The following is an 18,868-nucleotide window of genomic DNA, read 5'->3' on the forward strand; positions in this document are numbered from 1 at the left end:
GACATACCTGGCTGGGCACGCATTTCCTGCCCAGAAGTCAGAGCCAGCCAGTGGCCCACAGAGCTTGTTCTGTTGTCCTTTGTGTTGGGTGGAGTCCTGGTGCTATGGGTTGCTCAGCGATCCTCTGGCTTCCGCAGGCCAACTTTTGTCCTCAGGGCCCCCTTTGGTCCCTGTGCCCCAGACTAGGGTGAGCATGTCACCAGACTGTCTCCACAGCTCTCTGCTTGGTGCCACACTGTCCCGAAGGTTCTGAAGGAGACTGAGGTCAGTGGGCTGTCTGGGCAGACGGAGCTGCCAGAGCCTCGACCCCCCGGGGCCTGGAAACAAGCCCAGGCTCCTCCCTTTGATGGGCCAGTTATCAAAGTTGTTCTGCTCCGCAGACGATTACGGAGACTCATTTCCTTGCCAGGCGCCCCCATCAGCCTGAGCCCCCTGGGACACAGGCAGACTCAGGCATCAGCGTGAAGAGACTACAGTTCAGGAAAGGGATGGGCTGATGCTCTGGCCACATGAGCCAAGAAATTGGTCTAGGGCTGACCTTGGCCAAGCCCCCACTCACAGCAGCCCATTTTAGGAGTAATTTGTAAAACAAAGCTGCAATTTCGGGGTGATCAAAGAGGCAGTTACAAAAGCGCTGTTTTAGGCCACACTGCCGTTTACAAAGCAGAGTGACTGCATCCTGGCCCGCAGGGCTGTGGGCTGTGTGGTGCATTGAGGTGTGGGCAGAGGGGGGTGTTGAGAACAAGACGGGACACTGGCCACCCCTGTGCAGGGAGCTGTGGCCCGAAGGCAAAACAGAGGGTCACAAGGGTTGCCCTTCATAAAAGGGCAAAGGGCTTTAGGAGGTCCTGAGGGTGTGAGGTCACAGGGAGTGGTACCTGAGGTGGTGGCTACTGCTGGCCTTCGAGCATGCAGGGCCCTGTTTGATGGCAGGCCTCATGAAGCAGTCACACCAGGGTGCCATAGGGCTCCCTTGACCACCCTTTCTGACTGTCCCTCTGCGTGCCTGGGATCACACTGGGGCAGGAACACAGCTGACAAGTTCACGTGTGCCCGGAACTGCCCTCCAGTTGGGACAAAGCTCTCGGCTGTGCAAAAGGCTGAATGAACTGAGTCCGGTTGAGATCACTGATCACCATCAGGTCCTGCGTTGGGCTCATGACAAGCAGCACATCCCTGTCCCCTGGTCCACACTCACTCTGACGCACTCGTCCCCTAGGACGGTGCTGCTGGCATCACTCAGCGTTCTCTTCCTCACAGTTTTGCCAAGCAGATGGCTGCACTCTCCTCACTGAGACACAAGCGCAGTGAGGGCACTGAACACACCACCTGTCGCTCCCTTGTGCCGCGGCTCCGCGTGGAGCCTCACCCTTCTTCGGGTCACCCGCCCTGTCTGGATCCCAGGCCTCTGCTCCTACAGTTTCTCACACCCACCAGGCCCTCCTTAGCTCATTCTGTCAGTCCAACTATCCTCAGAGGCCCAGCTCGACCATCTATTACACCCTGAGAACTGAGCGCTCTTTCCCCAGTTCCCACAACACACTGTGTGAACCTCGAAGCTTTTTCCAGACTGAACTTGTGGCTGTTCCCATCCTCAGTGCCCACATACCGAGTGCTCCGCAGGGCTTGTTAGAGTGTACGCTCGTGGTGTCCTCCGCACATCAGTCCCTCATTATTATCTCCCGAGAGAGCATTTATTGAGCTCCTGTGTGCCAGGCCTAGCAAGGAATTTTCACATATACCCACTCATTTAAGTCACCTAACACTAGGAGGTGGGGGTTGTTATCTGATGAGGAAGCAAATCAGAGAGGCCCAGTGACTTGCCCAAGGTTACACAGAGAGTGATGGAGTCAGAATTCAAACCCTGGCCAGTCTGACTCCTAGGCCAGGGTTTATTCTCTTATAAGCAGACACAAAATAACAACAACCATTTATCATTTATACTGTATTCTCACATACATTATTTCATTTGATCCTCACAACAGCCCTGTGAGGTAGGTAGGGTTATGTATTACTGTTATGCCCATTTCACAGGTGAAGAAATGGAGGTGGCTCAGTGAGGTGAGTGACTTGCATAAAGTCACACAGCACATTAGTGGCTTCACAGGTCCTGCACTTTCTCTAAAGTCAAGCTGCTTGAATTAAGAAGCACCAAACAGATGGAGAAAGAGAATTTTTATGGAGAAGAAAAAAAGGAAGCAGTGATTTACGAGATTTCTTCCTTAAACTGGTTTGTTATGGTCACAGCTCCTGCTGTCTGGTTTAAACTGGCTTCTCCTGAGTGGCTTTCCCAAGTACCTGGGACAGCTGTCAGGGACTCCTGGGTCCCCCTGTAGGGGGAAAAGGCCTTTATTACCTATGGGATGCGGCCTTGACCACAGCCCAGTATACAAGCTCCCTACTCACAGGGCACAACCATGGAAGCCCCTTCCTTGACCCATCTCCCAGTGCTACCTGTGTCACCAGGCTTCTCTGGCTTTGTCTGAGGGCCCCTGCCTATTGGGGAAGACTCCAGGATTCCCAAGGCCATACGCACTCCAGGGATGAATCATAAGGTGCAGTTTCGAGGCCTGCACTGCTCATCACCCCCTGGGAAGTGGTGGCTCCAGGTCTCTTGCCCAGGATCTCACCCCAAGGAGGTCCATGGCTGGTTAGGACCAGAAACAGTACCACAGGGGAAGGCCACCTCCTTCAGAGCAGTATCTTAGGGGCTGGACACTTACTCCAAGGGCAGTGTTATGGTTCAGACCACTCTTGGGCTCCTCGCTGCCTACTGCCCTCCAAGACCCTGGTCTCCTTCCTCTGGCAGTACTTCCTCAGGGGCAGCAAATCTTCATCCTCCAACAGAAGATGGTCAAAAGCTATGCGGAGCCATGCCTGGTGAGGAAGCGGGGTGAAATGGGAGGTCACGAAGGAGGTGAAGCCGTAACAAAATGGGGTTGACTTACAGTGGATGGAAGGGGGCTAACCTTGGTTCTGAAGACAGATCCCAAAAAGGAATCCTAATAATAATATTTTCAGAATGAGTGTCTGGCCTCTGAAGGTGACTACAGATCTTCCTTGACTTACGATGGGGTTACGTCCCAATAAACCCACTGTAAGCTGAAAATATTGTAAGTTGAAAATGCATTTAATACACCTAACCTACCTTAAATGTGCTCAGAACACTTACATTACCCTACAATTGGGCAAAATCATCTAACACAAAGCCTATTTTATAATAAGTGTTGACTATCTCATGTCATTTATTGAATTCTGTACTGAAAGTGCAAAACAGCACGGTTGTGTGGGTACAGAATGGGTCTAAGTATATGGGTTGTTTACCCTCGTGATCATGTGGCTCGCTGCTGCTGCCCCGAATCACGTGAGTCTCGCCCCACATATTGCTAGCCCGGGAAAAGACCAAAATTCAAAACTCTAAGTATGGTTTCTACTGAATGCATATCACTTTCACACTATCATAAGGCTGAAAAATCTTAAGTCGAACCATCGTAAGTTGGGGACCCTCTATATTTTGAAAGAGAAAATACACATTTGGGTGAGAAGGAAGGTCTAGAACCAAGACAAGGAAATGGGAGGGGAAGGACAGATTTTGGCTCAATATAAGGAAGAACTTTCTAACAGCCAGCAGGGGATGCCTTGGGGATGATGAGCTTTCCATCGCTGGAGGTATGCAAGCAGGGATAGGTGATCACTAGAAGGTGCTGGGGAGAGATGCTCAGCCCCAAATGTGCTAGGGTGTGCTGGGGTGCGGAAGGACCAAGCAGCCATTGAATCAACTTTCCAACCCTGAGAGTCCATAATATATTTGTTTTAAATGACCTGTTTCAATTATACTTTAAATTCTTGGTGAAAGAATTACAAGAGTCAGGTAACAGGCCACATTATGAAGTGCCTTTCATTGCACTGGCTCCAGATTTTCAAACCTTTACAGGGATAGCAGCCCATTTCCGAAGCCAGAAATCCCCCAAAGCCTAGATTTGGCCCAGTCAAGAGGGATATCCCCATCTTCTGAACCCTGCCTGGATGCTCACTCCTCTAGGCCATGCCACAGCTCAAATCTCTCCAGAAACATAGCTCTGAGAACACACTACATGTCCAAGCCAGCCAAACCCGGTCACCCCCAGGCAAACAAGTCCAAGGTCCTGGCTGCATCCTTGGACAGAGGAGCAGGCGGGATGGGAATCTCTGGATGCTTTACGTCCTGGGAAACCGAAGACAGCCTCTTGTTCTCACCCCATCCCCTCCACCAGAGGCTCTTTTGACAGATGGCTAAGTGAGGCCCTGCCTAGTGGTACAGAGATGGAGCCCAGGACAAAACCACTGCTCCTCTGTCCAGCCAGCCAGTCTTCCTGTGACCTCCTTTAGGAGACATCGGCAGACTCCGCACTTGTCATAACCAACTGCCCTTCTCCAGCTCAAAATGGCAAGAAAAAAGGTGGCTCTGTTGAGAGGACACATGGATTCCTATAGGTGGACTGCATCGTGGGGGAATCAAATCCTGCTATGTGATTAATACAGATTAGTATAGTGCCCTGCCTCACACCACCGGCAAGATACTCTCCAACATCCTGGCCGACGTGGAGCTTCTTGGCAGCCCCCCTCCAACGTGGCTGGGGTCCTTTTACCTGTACCGTATTAATCGAATAATCTTATTGTTCATAAAATCCAGAGCGTGCGGGTGAGAAGAATCGATGCAGAAGCCATCACTCAGAGCGATCTTCAGCACCTCCTCCACAAAGACCTGGAAGCTGTTGATCTGCTTGTTGGCTGGCACCACCCAGAGCCTCTTGAGGTTCTGCTTGGTGTACTCCTCCTCTGGCAGGCCCTCCACGTTGGCCACCCAGTCCAGAGTCAGGTGGTTGGGGTCCTGCAAGTGGCTGGTGATGGAGGACAGATTGCCATTGGAGCAGTAGAAGAGCTTAGAGCCGAGGAGCTTGAGGAAGAGGCAAGAGGTGCTGAAGATGTTGGCGTTGAAGACCTCCATGCTGGAGGAGGACAGGCTGTAGATCTGGGGTGCCTCGCGCACGGTGAAGTGGACCGTCTGCACACGCTGGTTCAGCGTGATGTTGAGCATGGCATTCTTCTCAGCCTTGGAGAGCTCCACCTCCTTCTCCTGCAGTGCCTCAATCAGGGGCTGCACCTGGTAGAAGTCGGCCTCTCTGCGGAGCAGGCCCATCTCCTGGAAGTCCTCGGGCAAGTCCAGGTGGGAGGTCCGCAGGAAGTTGAGGATGTAGCGGAACACTTTGCCGTCACGGTCAATGAAGCAGTTGCCCTGGCTGTCCCTCTTGGTGGGCATCTTCCCACTGAACATGGCGCCCAGCATGGACTCAGGGAAGCTGGTCAAGGTTGCCAGGGAGGTTGTGTAGAGCTTCCCCCCGACGTTCAGTGTGATGGGGTCGGACATGGCAGGAGGCTGCGGTGCTGGGAAGTAGTCTTAGAGAAGGAAAAAAAGTGAGAAATGACCATTATCCAACCATATCTGACACCTTAGTCTGTTGGGGCTGGTATAACAGAATGCCATAGAATGGGTGGCTTAAGTAACAAACATTTATTTCTCACTTACTTATTTAGTTCTCATTTACTTAGTTCTGGAGGCTGGGAAGTCCAAGATCAAAGTGCGGGCAGATTTTGTGTCTGGTGAGGGCCATCTTCCCACCGTGTCTTCACACGGCAGAAGGGGCAAGAGAGCTCTCTGGAGTCTCTTTTATAAGGGCACTAATCCTGTTTACGAGGGCCCTACCATTATGACCTAATCACCTCCCAAAGGTCTTCCCTTCTTATACCATCACATTAGAGGTTGGGACTCCAACATATGAATTTTAGGGGACACAAACATTCAGTCCATAACGTCTGGGTAGTCACAGTTCTCAACTCCTTATTGTAGATCAAGCCTACAGCCCTTGGGGTCAAAATGAATGAATGCTTGAGGAATAAATGGATGGGTGATAACTGCCACACTGTCTAAAGCATATTAGGTTCAGTAGGGAGTTAAAAAATAAGAAAAAGAAAAGAGCAAATGAAGCCTGGGTCCCCCCCTCCAGAGATTGTTTTAATTGGTCTGGACTGTGGCTCCAGAATTGCTATTTTTAAAAAGTGCCCTCGGTGATTCTAAATGTTCAGTTAGGACAGAGAACCACTGGTCTAAGGAGAGAAAGACAACGTGCCTGAACTGAATGCTGTTACCTGCTCTTACACACATCTGCTTACATAATGGGCATACATATCTTTTGACATAGACAGTACCACCATCCTGCCCTATTGTGCAGATGAAGAAAACTGCCAGGATTCATTCCCTGGTGCTCAGAGAGGTGAAGGGCCTTGCAGGGATTCAAACCCGGGTCCTTAATATGTGTAAATGCTTACTAGCCAAAGACTGGTACACTCTAAGTACGTAGCAAATGCTTGGAGACTTATGACTCCAAGCCCAGTTCTCCTTCTGTTGTACCAATGTTGTTTCTGAATTTAATTATTTTTCTCTCAAAGAATTTACAACAAATGGCTGTTATTAGTGCCATTTCCATCCATCTACCAGGCCCATAATGGGTAACTCAGCCCTCTGGACTCTCAATGACTCCCTTTTCTGGACTCTCATCCTCCTGTAACAACTTGCCTTGCCATGAAGATGCTCTTCGCGGCCTGCCCTTTCCCATCATGAAGGCTCCCCAGCCTCCTCTGAAACTTGCTTCGAGGTCAGTGCAAATGTGGGACTCTGCCACCGAGCACCCTTCCTAAGGGCTCTTTATCCGCTCCTTAACAAAGCCCCCCCCCCCCCCATTCCTCCACTGATCTCAGAGCCTCCAGTATCTAGGGCTGGTGAGTCTCTTTCAACCAGAAGTCTTGGAGTTTAACTTCTCTTCAAGGTTCTAGAAAGCAGGGGATGTACGCTCTCAGCTTCCAACACGATACTGTCCTAAGAGCCAACCTGTGGAATGGATTCAGCAACCGTCTCCTGATGTTGGGTGTGGGGGGACACGGGGAAGAATCGGTCTCAGTGCTGCCCTCGAGGAGCTCAGACTGGTGGGGGAGACAGAGACAAGGGGCAGTGAGGGCGCAGTGACAAGGGAGATGTACCAAGAGCTGTGGGAGTTGGTCAGAATGAATCCTGGCATTATTGCTGTCCAGATGGGAAAACAGAGGTCTGAGGATGGGCTTCCCAAAGTCACCCAGCAAGGGTGGGGAGCAGGCCAGAGCACTTCTCACCACGTCTGCCTTCTGAGGAGGCTGGCTACACCGAGACCCCCTTATTCCAGAGGATGGAGACAGCCCCCTCCAGAGATGGGGGCCATGCTGGGTGGATAGAGGAGATGTTTAGCTGCCCCACTCACTTTCTGGAGCGGGGGGGGGGTCCCCTCATGATTCCTTTTCCATCTAATGGGGCACTTTTATATTGCAGAAAGGCATTAACCATCTGGAATGTCTGAAGAGAAACAAGCCCATGATGAAGTTACAAAATCGTCAGCAGAAGCCTGGAGCAGATGGGCTGCGAGACAGTGTGGAGGTCCGAGAGAGGGGTGGGGTGAGGGCCCGAGGAAGGGTAGCTGCTGTGGAGACCTGCAGCTGGGGAAGGTGCTTGGCCTCAGGGCTGACTCTGGCCAATTCTCTCTCCAGAGGGCCCAGGCGGGAGCTTGACCCAGGAGTGGGCCACCCCTTCCTCATTCCAGAATCTCCTTTTCTCTCTAGACAGTAATTTGCATATTCTAGTTTTCAATCTTTCCTTCTCCTTGATTTAATTGATTTAAGGCGCAGGCTCTGTGAAGTGGCTCAGCCTCACGGAAAGAGCAGGCTCAGATGTCAGAGAGGCTGGGCTGTCTTTCCTGACAGTTCTGTGGGCCGCGGACCCCATACCTCCACCGTAAATTAGTGCTGAAGAGCTCAGAGCACGGGGGGTGGGGGAGACGGTCAGGAGCCACAGGGCATACCCGGGGGCCCTTGGGTGGGTACCCAAACTCCTATTTCTCTGCTTGCAAAAGCAGCAGAGCACCGCCTGCCTGCCCCTCGCCCTCCGGCTACACGGCTCCTGGTCACTAGTTGGGGGAGAGCAGCACAGAGACCTGCATGGTCAGCTGGGGCGCAGGCTGGTTAGAAGGCAGGTCTACTGACCCCCAGACCGGGTGCTCCCTGTGGTATTCGCCCCATGCCCATGAGTCACAGAGCTCAGTCCTCCAGGTGCTATTTTTCTAGTGGTAGCACCACTGTGACCACCGTCACAAATGCAGAAACCCTATTGTAAAAGGCACAATGACACGAGGGGGCAGGAACTGACACCTCTGGGGGGCTGAGGAGCTTCATGAGTGTGGCAGAGGGTTTGTGGTCAGGTGGGGATGAACTAACGTCACTGAGCTACAGCCCCCGGTGCGTACCTGGCTGCCTCCTGGACATCTCTACATGGGTGTGCTGTGGGTACCAGAAGCCTAACACAGAATTCCTCCTTCCCTGAACCTGCTGTGAGCTCTTCTCAGCCACCCAAATGCCTGAGCCCAAGGCCCGGGAGGCAGCCCTGACCCCTCATCCCTAAAATTCTTCTGGACTCTGTCTCCTTGAACCTATCTCTGTAGCTATTCCAGGAGCTCTAGCCTCATCTCCCCTACATCCTCACTTGGCTCCCTGCCTTCTTTCTGTCTGCCTTCCATTTCGGTCTGCGGCTGAGCTTCCTGAAGCACTACTGCCTGCCCAAACCACCTTGCTCTTCCCCTCTCACCTCTAATTCTGCCCTTCCCACACACACGCTCCGCTCTGACCCTCCAGACGCCACCACACACACCCTCGCACTGGCACCTGTCCTGTCTTTGCTCTCCTTACACCTCCCTTCTCCACCTTCTCTGCTGTCAACATTTAAGGCTCTGCCTATCAGTCACTGCCTCTGGAAAGCTGTCCCCAGATCTCCACTAGGTTAACAGCTCTCCTCTTGGGCCTTCCTGGTCCCTTGCACAGCCCTCTCTGGCAGTGCCCACCATTCTGGCATGTTATGATCTGCTTTGCACATGGCCCTCCTCCTTGGCTTTATCAAGATGCAGATCACTGGACATCCATATGCAAAAAAGAACCCTGACCCATATCTTGCACCATAAACAAAAATTAAATCAAAATAGATCATAGACCTAAATGTGAAATCTTTTTTTTTTTTAATTTTATTTATTTTTTTTATTTTTTTCCCCCAAAGCCCCAGTAGACAGTTGTATGTCATAGCTGCACATCCTTCTAGTTGCTGCATGTGGGACACGGCCTCAGCATGGCCGGAGAAGCAGTGTGTCGGTGCGCGCCCGGGATCCGAACCTGGGCCGCCAGCAGCGGAGCACGTGTACTTAACCGCTAAGCCACGGGGCCGGCCCTGTGAAATCTTTTTAAAACTATAAAAACTTCAAGGAGAAAATCTTTGTGACTTTGGGTTAGGTGAAGATTTCTTGGATAGGACCCAAAAGGCACAAACCATAAACAAACTGACAAACTAGACTTCATGCAAATGAAAAACTTGTCCTCTTCAAAGGACAGTGTTAAGAAAATGAAAATAAGACACAGATTGGGAGAAAATATTTGCAAAACACATATCTGATAAAGGACTGCTAACCAGAATATATAAAGAACTCTCAAAACTCAGTAAGAACAGAAAACCCAATTAAAAAATGGGCACAAGATCTGAACAAACATTTCACCAAAGAAGATATAATGATGACAAATAATCACATGAAAAGATGCTCAACATCATTAGTCATTAGGGACATGAAAATGAAAACCACAATTAGATTATTACTATCTACCAATTAAAATAGCTCAAATAAAAAATCTGACAACACCAAATGCTAGTGATTATACAGAGCAATGGAAACTCTCATACATTGCCGGTGAGAATGCAAAATGCTACAACCACTGTGGAAAGCAGTTTGGCATACAGTTTCCACACGACCTAGCAATCCCTAGCAATAAATAACTCCTAGTTATTTATCCCAGAGAAATGAAGACCTATGTCCATGCAAAAACCTGTATGTGAATGATTACAGCAGCTTTATTCATAATTGCCCAAACCTGGAAACAACTAAAATGTAAATGGATAAACAAACTGTGGTACATCCATACAATGGAATATGACTCAGCAATATAAAGCAACTACCAACTGACACACACCACAACACAGAAGAATCTCAAAAGCATTATGTTAAGGGAAAAGAAGCCAGCCTCAAAAGGTTACATGGTGTGTGATCCTATTTATATAACATTCTGGAAAAGGCAAAACCATAGAGACAGAAATCAGATCAGTGATTGCTAGGGGCTAGGCTGGGGAGAAGACTGGCTATAAAGAGGCAAAAGAAAACGTTCTAGAGTGATGGAAATAGTCTATGTCTTGATGCGGTGGTAGTCAAATGATTGTATAAAGATTACAAAAATTCATATAACTGTATCCCTAAAAGAGGAATTTTACTGTATATAAATTGTGCCTTCATAAACTGGAAAAAACATCAAGACTGTGATTGTGGCGTGAAATACACAAATACAGTGGGTTGCGACCAGTTATATTTTTGTTTGAAACTTTTGTTTCAGTTGACAGTGTGTATGAACTGGACCGTGATATAAAGTGCATCTTCACACTGTGGGTTGTCTTTGAAAACCGCTGCCCAGTTTGTGATCTCCTTGCGAGCAATGACATGTTTCATGTCCCTGCATATTCACTGCCTAGCACACAGTGGGTGCCAGTGGCATCGGGGGTGAGAGGGAAGGAAGGAACATTTACTGAGCATTTTACTACATCCATGGCCTTTACACTCTCAGCCGTTTTAATCCTCACAGCAGTCCTACAGGGCAGGCATCATTCTCCCTGTTTGGCAGATGCGAAAGACTCAGAAAGACTGGTGACTTGCCCAGGACACACAGCCAGTGAACAGAAACCCACTCTCTTCCCACTACACAGGCTGCTAAGAGTTGTAACAGCAACAAAAGGCTGTAGGAGCTTCACCAAGTCTGAGAAAAGCTGAAGCAGCCTTTTAAAACACCGCTCTGCAGCTTACTGGCAAGAAAACAGTCACTACTTGCTGAGCACACACCTCTTGTTTTTACAAGCTGAGGCGCTTCACGTAACACCTGTCAGCATTTTATTTATTTTCAGTAAAAACAAACAGAAAAGTACAGAGAATGATACTATTGTGCTAGATGCTTTACATGCATTCCCTCATTTGATGTCTTCACAAGCACTCTGTGAGATGGATACTATTACTATCTCCATTTGACAGATGAGGAAACCGAGGCTCAGAAAGGTTAAGAGTCAGTGGAGCAACTGGGATCCAAATCCAGGTCTGTGTGAGTCCAACAGCTCTGATCATCTTTACTTCCCACCAAGGGGTCCCAACATGAGTGAGAGATCACACTCCCTTATTCTCCGTCCAGACCAGACCGGGGTAGGCTCCCTTGGCAGCTTGTCCACTACCGGCCTGGGGCTCTGCCCACTCACATCTGAGGACACGGGGACAGGAGCCCAGGATGGCCCAGTGCCCCTCCACAGCTGACATAGGGCAAGTCCACTGAGTGGTCTAAACTTTTCTATTTCAACAGTGATTCACGCTGTCTAACGACAAAGCAGCAACACACAAAAAGCCAGGTTTTTAAAAGCCAGATTAGGGCCGGCTCTGTGGCTTGGTGGTTAAGTGCGCGCGCTCTGATGCTGGCGGCCCGGGTTCGGATCCCGGGAGCGCCCGGAGGCACCACTTCTCCGTCCAACGCGAGGCCGAGTCCCGCGTACAGCAACTAGAAGGATGTGAACCTATGACATACAACTGTCTACTGGGGCTTTGGGGGGAAAAAGCTGAATAAATAAAATCTTTAAAAGCCAGATTAGAAAAGATGAACGGGAATGCAAACCAAACCAGGCAGTACAAGATAAAAGAAACCCACCACTGTGTCCAAATGAATGTTTTCTTTTTTTTTGGTGAGGAAGACTCACCCTGAGCTAACATCTGCTGCCAATCCTCCCCCTTTCATTTTTGAGGAAGATTAAGATTAGCCCTGAGCTAACACCTGTGGCAATCTTCCTCTACTTTGTATGTGGGATGCCTCCACAGCACGGCTGACGAGTGGTGTAGGTCTGTGCCTGGGATCCAAATCCGTGAAGCTGAAGTGGAGCACGCAGAACTTCAACCACTATGCCACGGGGCAGGCCTGAATAATTTTTTTTAAGCAGCAGACTTTTGAAGTCTGTCTCTCAACGTGAAAAAAAAACAAAAAAAGATCAGCCCCATCTCCCTCTCTGAGAAAACCACTGGCGTCAAACCACAAAATTACGCCATGCTGATCTTTGGACCATCTGACTGAGAAAGGAAGGCCTGGGGGCCTGCGAATTTGGAGTTGCAGCTGGAATTCTCTCCTCCCTGAAGTGGGTCCATGGGCCAAATGAGAGGAGGTCCTAAGGCCCAGCATGGTACCAGGTGAAGGGCAAGTCCAGGCTGGGGCCTGAAAATTACCTGGTTGCAACCTCTAATTGTGACACAGAAAATATAATTCTTTGAGAGGAGATGTCCAATAAGGCTGGGCAGCCAAAACATCACTCTAGAGAATCTACTTTAAAGATTTTATTTATTCATCTTTTTCCCCCCAAAGCCCCAGCAGATAGTTGTATGTCATAGGTTCACATCCTTCTAGTTGCTGTACGTGGGACTCGGCCTCGCGCTGGACGGAGAAGTGGTGCCTTGGGGCGCACCCGGGATCCGAACCCGGGCCGCCAGCATCAGAGCGCGCACACTTAACCGCTAAGCCACGGAGCCGGCCCTAGAGAATCTACTTTAAAACTCTGCCCTGGCACCCAAGTCCTCCAGGCCTCATGAGGGTCACGACGAATGCTCGATGAGTATTTACTGTGTACCTACCTGTGCTGGGTGTGCTATACATATGAGCTCACTTAAGCCCCGGAACACTCCTTCAAGGAAAGTATTATCTCCACTCTACAGATGAGAACCTGAGCCCAAAAGCAGTGGCAGAGCCAGGACTGAAGCCTAGGCCTGTGTGACTGCAGTCTGTGCTCTGAACCACGACACTCCTCTGTGGGCATTCGGCAGCCAAGGCCCTTGGAGAGGTCTGTCATTTGTCTGCCTCCTACCTCTTACCAGGTGCTCTCACATCTGCCATCTCAATTTGACTCTGACCTACATAAAGACCATGACACAGAGAACCAACATCTCCTGAGCGCTGAGGACACACCCCGAGCTATGTGAGGCATTTCCCTGTAGACTGTTTCATTAAAATACCACACCTATGCTGTGAGGTAGGTATGATTATCATCCCAATTTTTAGGATTATAAAACTGAAGCACATAGTAGTGAAGACGGCAGCTTAAGATCACACAGCTAGAGGCAGCAGAGCTAGAATTCCAAGGAGGTCTCTCTCCAAAGCCTGGGCCCCCTCCAGTAACACAAGCCATGATACTTTATTAACAAGCATAAATGATTTGAATAGAGACTTGTAATGCTTCCGAGATGGAGACGAAATATCTTAAAGTTGTTCTCCTATAATTAATTACAGTTGTTATGCTAACCTAGTCCAAATCCCAACAGTATTTTTTCCAAAGATTAAAAACAAAATATTAAAATCTTAGTTTGGAAAAATTGATGAGTGACAACCTCAAAGAATATTTGAAAAAGAGTAGTTATCTTAGTGTGATGTATTAAATCAGATTATAAAGCAACAACATTTCAAACTGTGGTATTAAAACAATGAAAAAGAGGAGTTTTGCAATACATGTGTTGAAAAGACCAGTTAGCAATTTTAAAAACTAAATATATATTGTATATTGATCCTTACAACAATCATGGGACCCTGGCAGATCACATTCTCCTTACTTCATAAACTCAGAGAGGAAGATTGGCTCTGTGCTAACATCTGTTGCCAATCTTTCTCTTTTTTTTTTTTTCTTTTTTCCCCCCCAAAACCCCAGTACATCATAGTTGTGTATACATAGTTGTGTATCATAGTGGTAGAGTTGTAGCTCTCCTATATGGGATGCCGCCTCAGCATGGCTTGATGAGCAGTGAGTAGGTCCATGCCCAGGATCCAAACTGGGGAACCCAGGGCCACCGAAGTGGAACTTAACTGCTACGCCCTCGAGTGCATTCTTGACCTCTGAGTCATGGCCTCTGGGAGGCTCTGAGTTTGGATATTGCTCAAAGAACAGGTCTTTGGAGACAGCCTGGGGTCTTTTCTAATCTGGGTCTTGAGCGAGAGACTGAAGGCAGCCCCAGAGGTCTGAGTCAACAGCCTGTATGCTCATGGAGTCCTGGAATAGGGCTTTCTGTGCAATTTCCTACGTTACTGCCCACTGAGCTTCCATAATGGAACTACTTCTAGCACAATCTACTCATTTTACAGAGTGAGGATCCCAGTTTTTGTAACAACAATGAATCTACTAAGCAATGATAATTATCTATCTATCCATCTGTCCATCCATCCACCTTCCCATCCATCATTTCTTAGCTCTGCTCATTCAAAGAGCCTAGAAATGATACCCCAGTAGCAATGAGCACACCTGACTCCAGATCTTGGTTTCTAAATGTAACCGCCTACAAAAAGAAACCAGGGCTTCCTGGAGAAACTGATGATTCCAGGACTTTGACAGGAAAAGTTCAAGGTGAGCCTGGAACATCTCTTGCCAGAGAGCAAAGAAGCAATCAAAGATTGATGAGGTCATGTCAAAAGAACAGAGGGGATCTTAGAAGTCTCATCACAAGAAAAAAAATATTCTTTTTGTAACTATGCGTGGTGATGGATGTTAACTAAACACACTGTGATCATTTTGCAATATATGTATATATCTCAAATCACTATGTTGTACACCTGAAACTAATACAATGTTACATATATCAATTATAATCTCAACTAACAAAACAAAACAAAAGAACACAGGAGCTGGCCTAAAGGGACTCTCATTGGCCAAATTTGGCATAATTTGAGTACCAAAAAAGATTAAGTGATGATAATGGGTTATAACATCAAATTTAGAAGAAATCATGAGTCTATGTTAGTCCAAAAAGAAAAAGAGAGAGCGAAGAGAGGAAGTGAGAAAGACACAGACACAGACACACGCAGGAAAAAGTTATTCTATAACAAAGAATACCAGCTAATAAATATAGAAAGAATGGTATAATTAGAAAATTACCATTTTGCAACCCTCAATGTTGCAAATCATCAACGGATGTGGAGTGAAAGATTATGGGAATACACAATTTCTCAAAGAATCACTCCACAGACTACTTGCTAATTTCAAAAGGGAAAACTTTACCCTTATATGGAGAGATCAGGCTGTCATGATCTTAACCAATAATCTAATTTAGCACTCACGGAGAGTAGGACCCTGATATTACACGTGTGATACAATAAGAAGTACACAACATTCCCAGAAGAAAAAAATCTAATCTGAATCTAATCATTGATAAAATAATCAAACAAATTTAAACAAGTGGAGGGGGCTCGATCTAGATAAAATAAGTTGCTTAAAGAGATATAACTAGGGTCAGCTCCAGTGGCCTAGTGGTTAAGTTCGGCATGCTCTGCTTTGGTGCCCTGGGTTAGGTTCCTGGGCGCAGACCTACACCACTCGTCTGTCGGTGGCCATGCTGTGGCAGCAGCTCACATATAAAAAGAGGAAGAATGGCAACAGATGCTAGCTCAGGGTGAATCTTCCTCAGCAAAAAAAAAAAAGAGATATAACTAAATGCAATGCATGAATCCTGACTGCATCTGATTAAACACAAAACTACATAAGATATTTTTTGGCAGTTGGGCAAATTTGAATATCAACTGTTTATTAGATAATATCGACTTGCTCATTTTCTTAGGTATGATAATGGTATTATGATTATGTAATAGAATGTTATAATTAGGAGATACCTGCTGAAGAATTTAGGGATCAAGTGTCAAGATGTAACTTAAATAGTTTAGTAAAAAAAAAAGTGTGTGTGTGTGTGTGTGTGTGTGTGTAAAAGCAAAATCAGCAATGCATGAATTGGTGCATCTAAGTGAAAGGCTATTCTTTTTTTTTTTTTCCTTTGGAGGGCAAGATTGGCCCTGAGCTAACATCTGTTGCCAATCTTCCTCTTTTTGCTTAAGGAAGATTTTCCCTGAGCTAACATCTATGCCAGTCTTCCTCTATTTTGTTGGTGGGACATGGCCACAGTATGGCTTAATGAGCATTGTGTGGGTCCGTGCCCGGGATCTGAACCCATGAACCCCGGGATGCCGAAGCAGAGGGCAGGAACTTAACCACTACACCACCACGCTGGCCCCGAAACGCTATTCTTTAAACTTTTTCTGTAGGCTTGAAAATTCTAAAAATATTTTCATTTTGAAAGAAGACGGAAGAAAAAAACACTTCCCTCGTAGGACTACAAATGTGAGGTTCCAGTCAGAGCGCCTGACCCCAATAATTAGCCAAATTCAATAAGTAGTAGATTTGTTATTACTACTACTAAGAAGCATTAAAATCTCATAATTTTCCTCTCCAGGTGTCGCCACCTTTTGGAGGATGAGGAAGCCAACCAGGGCTAAGCTAAAACAGCCCGCAGTTGTTGGGGGAGTTAGAATTTCAACCTGAGTGGTCTTGCCCACAGAAACCACCACACTAGGCCTGCCTGTCTCTGCTGGGATCCAGGCTGGGAGAAGATGGCTGTTCAGGCCTTGTTTCCCCTGCCTCCTCCTGAACCCAGAGTCTCTGCTACTACGGCAGGAAAGAAACTCCTGTTACAGCTCACCCAGAATGTTCACAAAGAGGGGCCACTTCTGGGTCTCACAAGTGAGGTGGATGGGCAGAAAGAACTGGAGGGGGAGAGGAAAGTGCTTGGGCTTCAGCATGAGTGGGATCTGCCACTTCCCGGCTGTGTGGCCCTAGGCGGATTCCTGGATAGATGATGGTGATCACAACAGTAGCAGTAATAACAACGGCTGACATTTACTGAGCAGTTACTACTGTGCTGCGCACTTCATGCAAGTTGATGTCATAGATGAACTAGATACTATTATTATCCCTACTCTGCCATGCCAGGCCCTCTCCTCTCTCTGCAGTTTGGTATCTGCCATCCCCTCTGCCTGCACCGCAAAGGAAAATCCCATTCATCTGCCAGGCCCCACAGCTGGAATTCATTCCTTCCTCCTCTGCATCTCCAGAGCATTTTATTTTCACCCCTTACCAAAGCCCACTTTACGCAAGTAGATGGGTGTCCGGCCACCCTGCTGGGGCCGGGATCTCCCCTCTATGTACCCCTGGAAGCAGGGAGAGTAGAGGAAGAGAAAGAGATTTCTTCCCCTATTTAGTCAGATCCATTTTCCTCACCTTAGACTGACGGTCGTCTACCAATAGGGAGGTTTATCACCCTCTCCTGAATTTTTAAATTCAGGATCAAAGACTCTCACAGCCCTCGGGACTATATGAGGCACTGCCCCTCACCTCCTCTTCCTGGCCTCCCCACACCCAACAGCTGTATCATTAGCCCTGTTTTGCCCAGTTCATATCTGTAAGTCCACAGGCTGCTCCATTACCCCCACCGTAGGGAGAAAAGGAGCTTCTTAGACTCGGGTGACACACAGACCCTGGAGTGAGCTGCCCAGCAGGGCACGTGATAGGGAAAGGTGGGCTGGAGGAGGGAAGCCACCTGACCTGGCAACCTGACTTCTCCATTTGCATAGCAAAGTATTCTCTTACCTGGTGCCAACTCCCAACAACCACCACCAACCCCCATCCTTTTCCAGAATTTTCCTTCATCATCTCAGCTCACTCTCAAGCTTCATCTTGTGGGTTTTCTTCAGGCACGAGTACCCCATCTCAACTACTCTCTTTCTTATGGTCTTCCTGCTCCTCACAACAATTATAATAATTTATAAACAAAAGGCTTTTAAATCCCTCTCCTGATTTCATCTTCACAATAACCTCGGGAGGGTTGCCTTACAGGTTAGCATTCAGAAGGGTTTAGAAGCTGGTCCTGCCACATAACCTGCGAAGGACAGGGCATGGAAACTTTTGTTTCTTCCCTGCCATCCACTCCAGACTAAACCTCTGCCTCCCCGCAGCGCAGGAAAAAAAGCACGGTTTTTGGAGTAAGGAGTCCTGGGTGGTTTTGGCAAACTCACTTCACTTCTCTGAGCCTCATATTCCTCACCTGTAAACAGACATGGTGACGCCTTCACAGGGTGTGAGAGCTCAATGAGATCATGTGTGTGACGCACTGAGTTTAAGGGATGGGCTATTTACTTCTAGTCACAAGGAAAGAAGGTGTTCTGTGCATCCACAAGTATTTGCTCACTCGGGCACCCCCTTGCCCAAACCATACCAGTGCTGCCCACACTGGGCTTTCCAGGGCTAGAAGCGGTCCTTTTCATTTTTGTGTCTCCGCCCCTCCTTCCCTAATGCTTTTTGGCCCATTCCACCCAATCCAACCCAGGCTTCATCGGCTTTCTCAGCACCCGCTCCCCAGCTCTGCAGCCCTCTTCTCCGACCTCACTCGTGTTCCCCGTCTCACCTAGAAACTCCGCCCACCCTTGCCCCACCCACCAGAGATTCCTCCCACAGTCTCGACCCTCATGATCCGGGCTTTTCCTATCATCACCATCCATCCTGGCTCCTTCCACTAGCTCCGCCCCCTCTCCCCGATATGCACCCCCTCCCCCGGAGGCAGAGACATTGCCATTCCCATTGCACAGATGAGAATGGCGAGGCTAGGGTACGCTAGATGACCTCTCAAGGTAGGACAGGTGCCCAGGTGGGCCTGCGTCCCTTCACCTGCTGTTCCTGCGCCCCACATCCCCAGCCGCGCCGCACCCACCTCCTGCCCTCGGTCTGCAGCCTCCCCTCCGCGGGCAGCCAGCGCAGCTTTGCGAGGGGGGCGGAGGACCGCAGCCCAGCCCA

General features: G+C 48.4%; 1 protein-coding gene across 1 annotated transcript; it reads right to left on the reverse strand.

Moving 5' to 3' along the window:
• Window positions 1-1,918: 1,918 nt before the first annotated feature.
• On the reverse strand, window positions 1,919-18,823 carry KCTD21 (potassium channel tetramerization domain containing 21). The gene is made up of 2 exons (XM_087433505.1): window positions 18,786-18,823; window positions 1,919-5,436 (listed from the first exon to the last, which is right to left on the reverse strand). Exon 2 carries the CDS (start codon window positions 5,405-5,407, stop codon window positions 4,625-4,627), a length of 783 nt encoding a protein of 260 aa, XP_087289631.1. The 5' UTR covers window positions 5,408-5,436; window positions 18,786-18,823; the 3' UTR covers window positions 1,919-4,624.
• Window positions 18,824-18,868: the final 45 nt, after the last annotated feature.

The sequence above is a fragment of the Ceratotherium simum genome, chromosome 7 (genome assembly GCF_057802395.1).
Source record: "Ceratotherium simum simum isolate JZ-2026a chromosome 7, ASM5780239v1, whole genome shotgun sequence".
Taxonomy (NCBI): domain Eukaryota; kingdom Metazoa; phylum Chordata; class Mammalia; order Perissodactyla; family Rhinocerotidae; genus Ceratotherium; species Ceratotherium simum.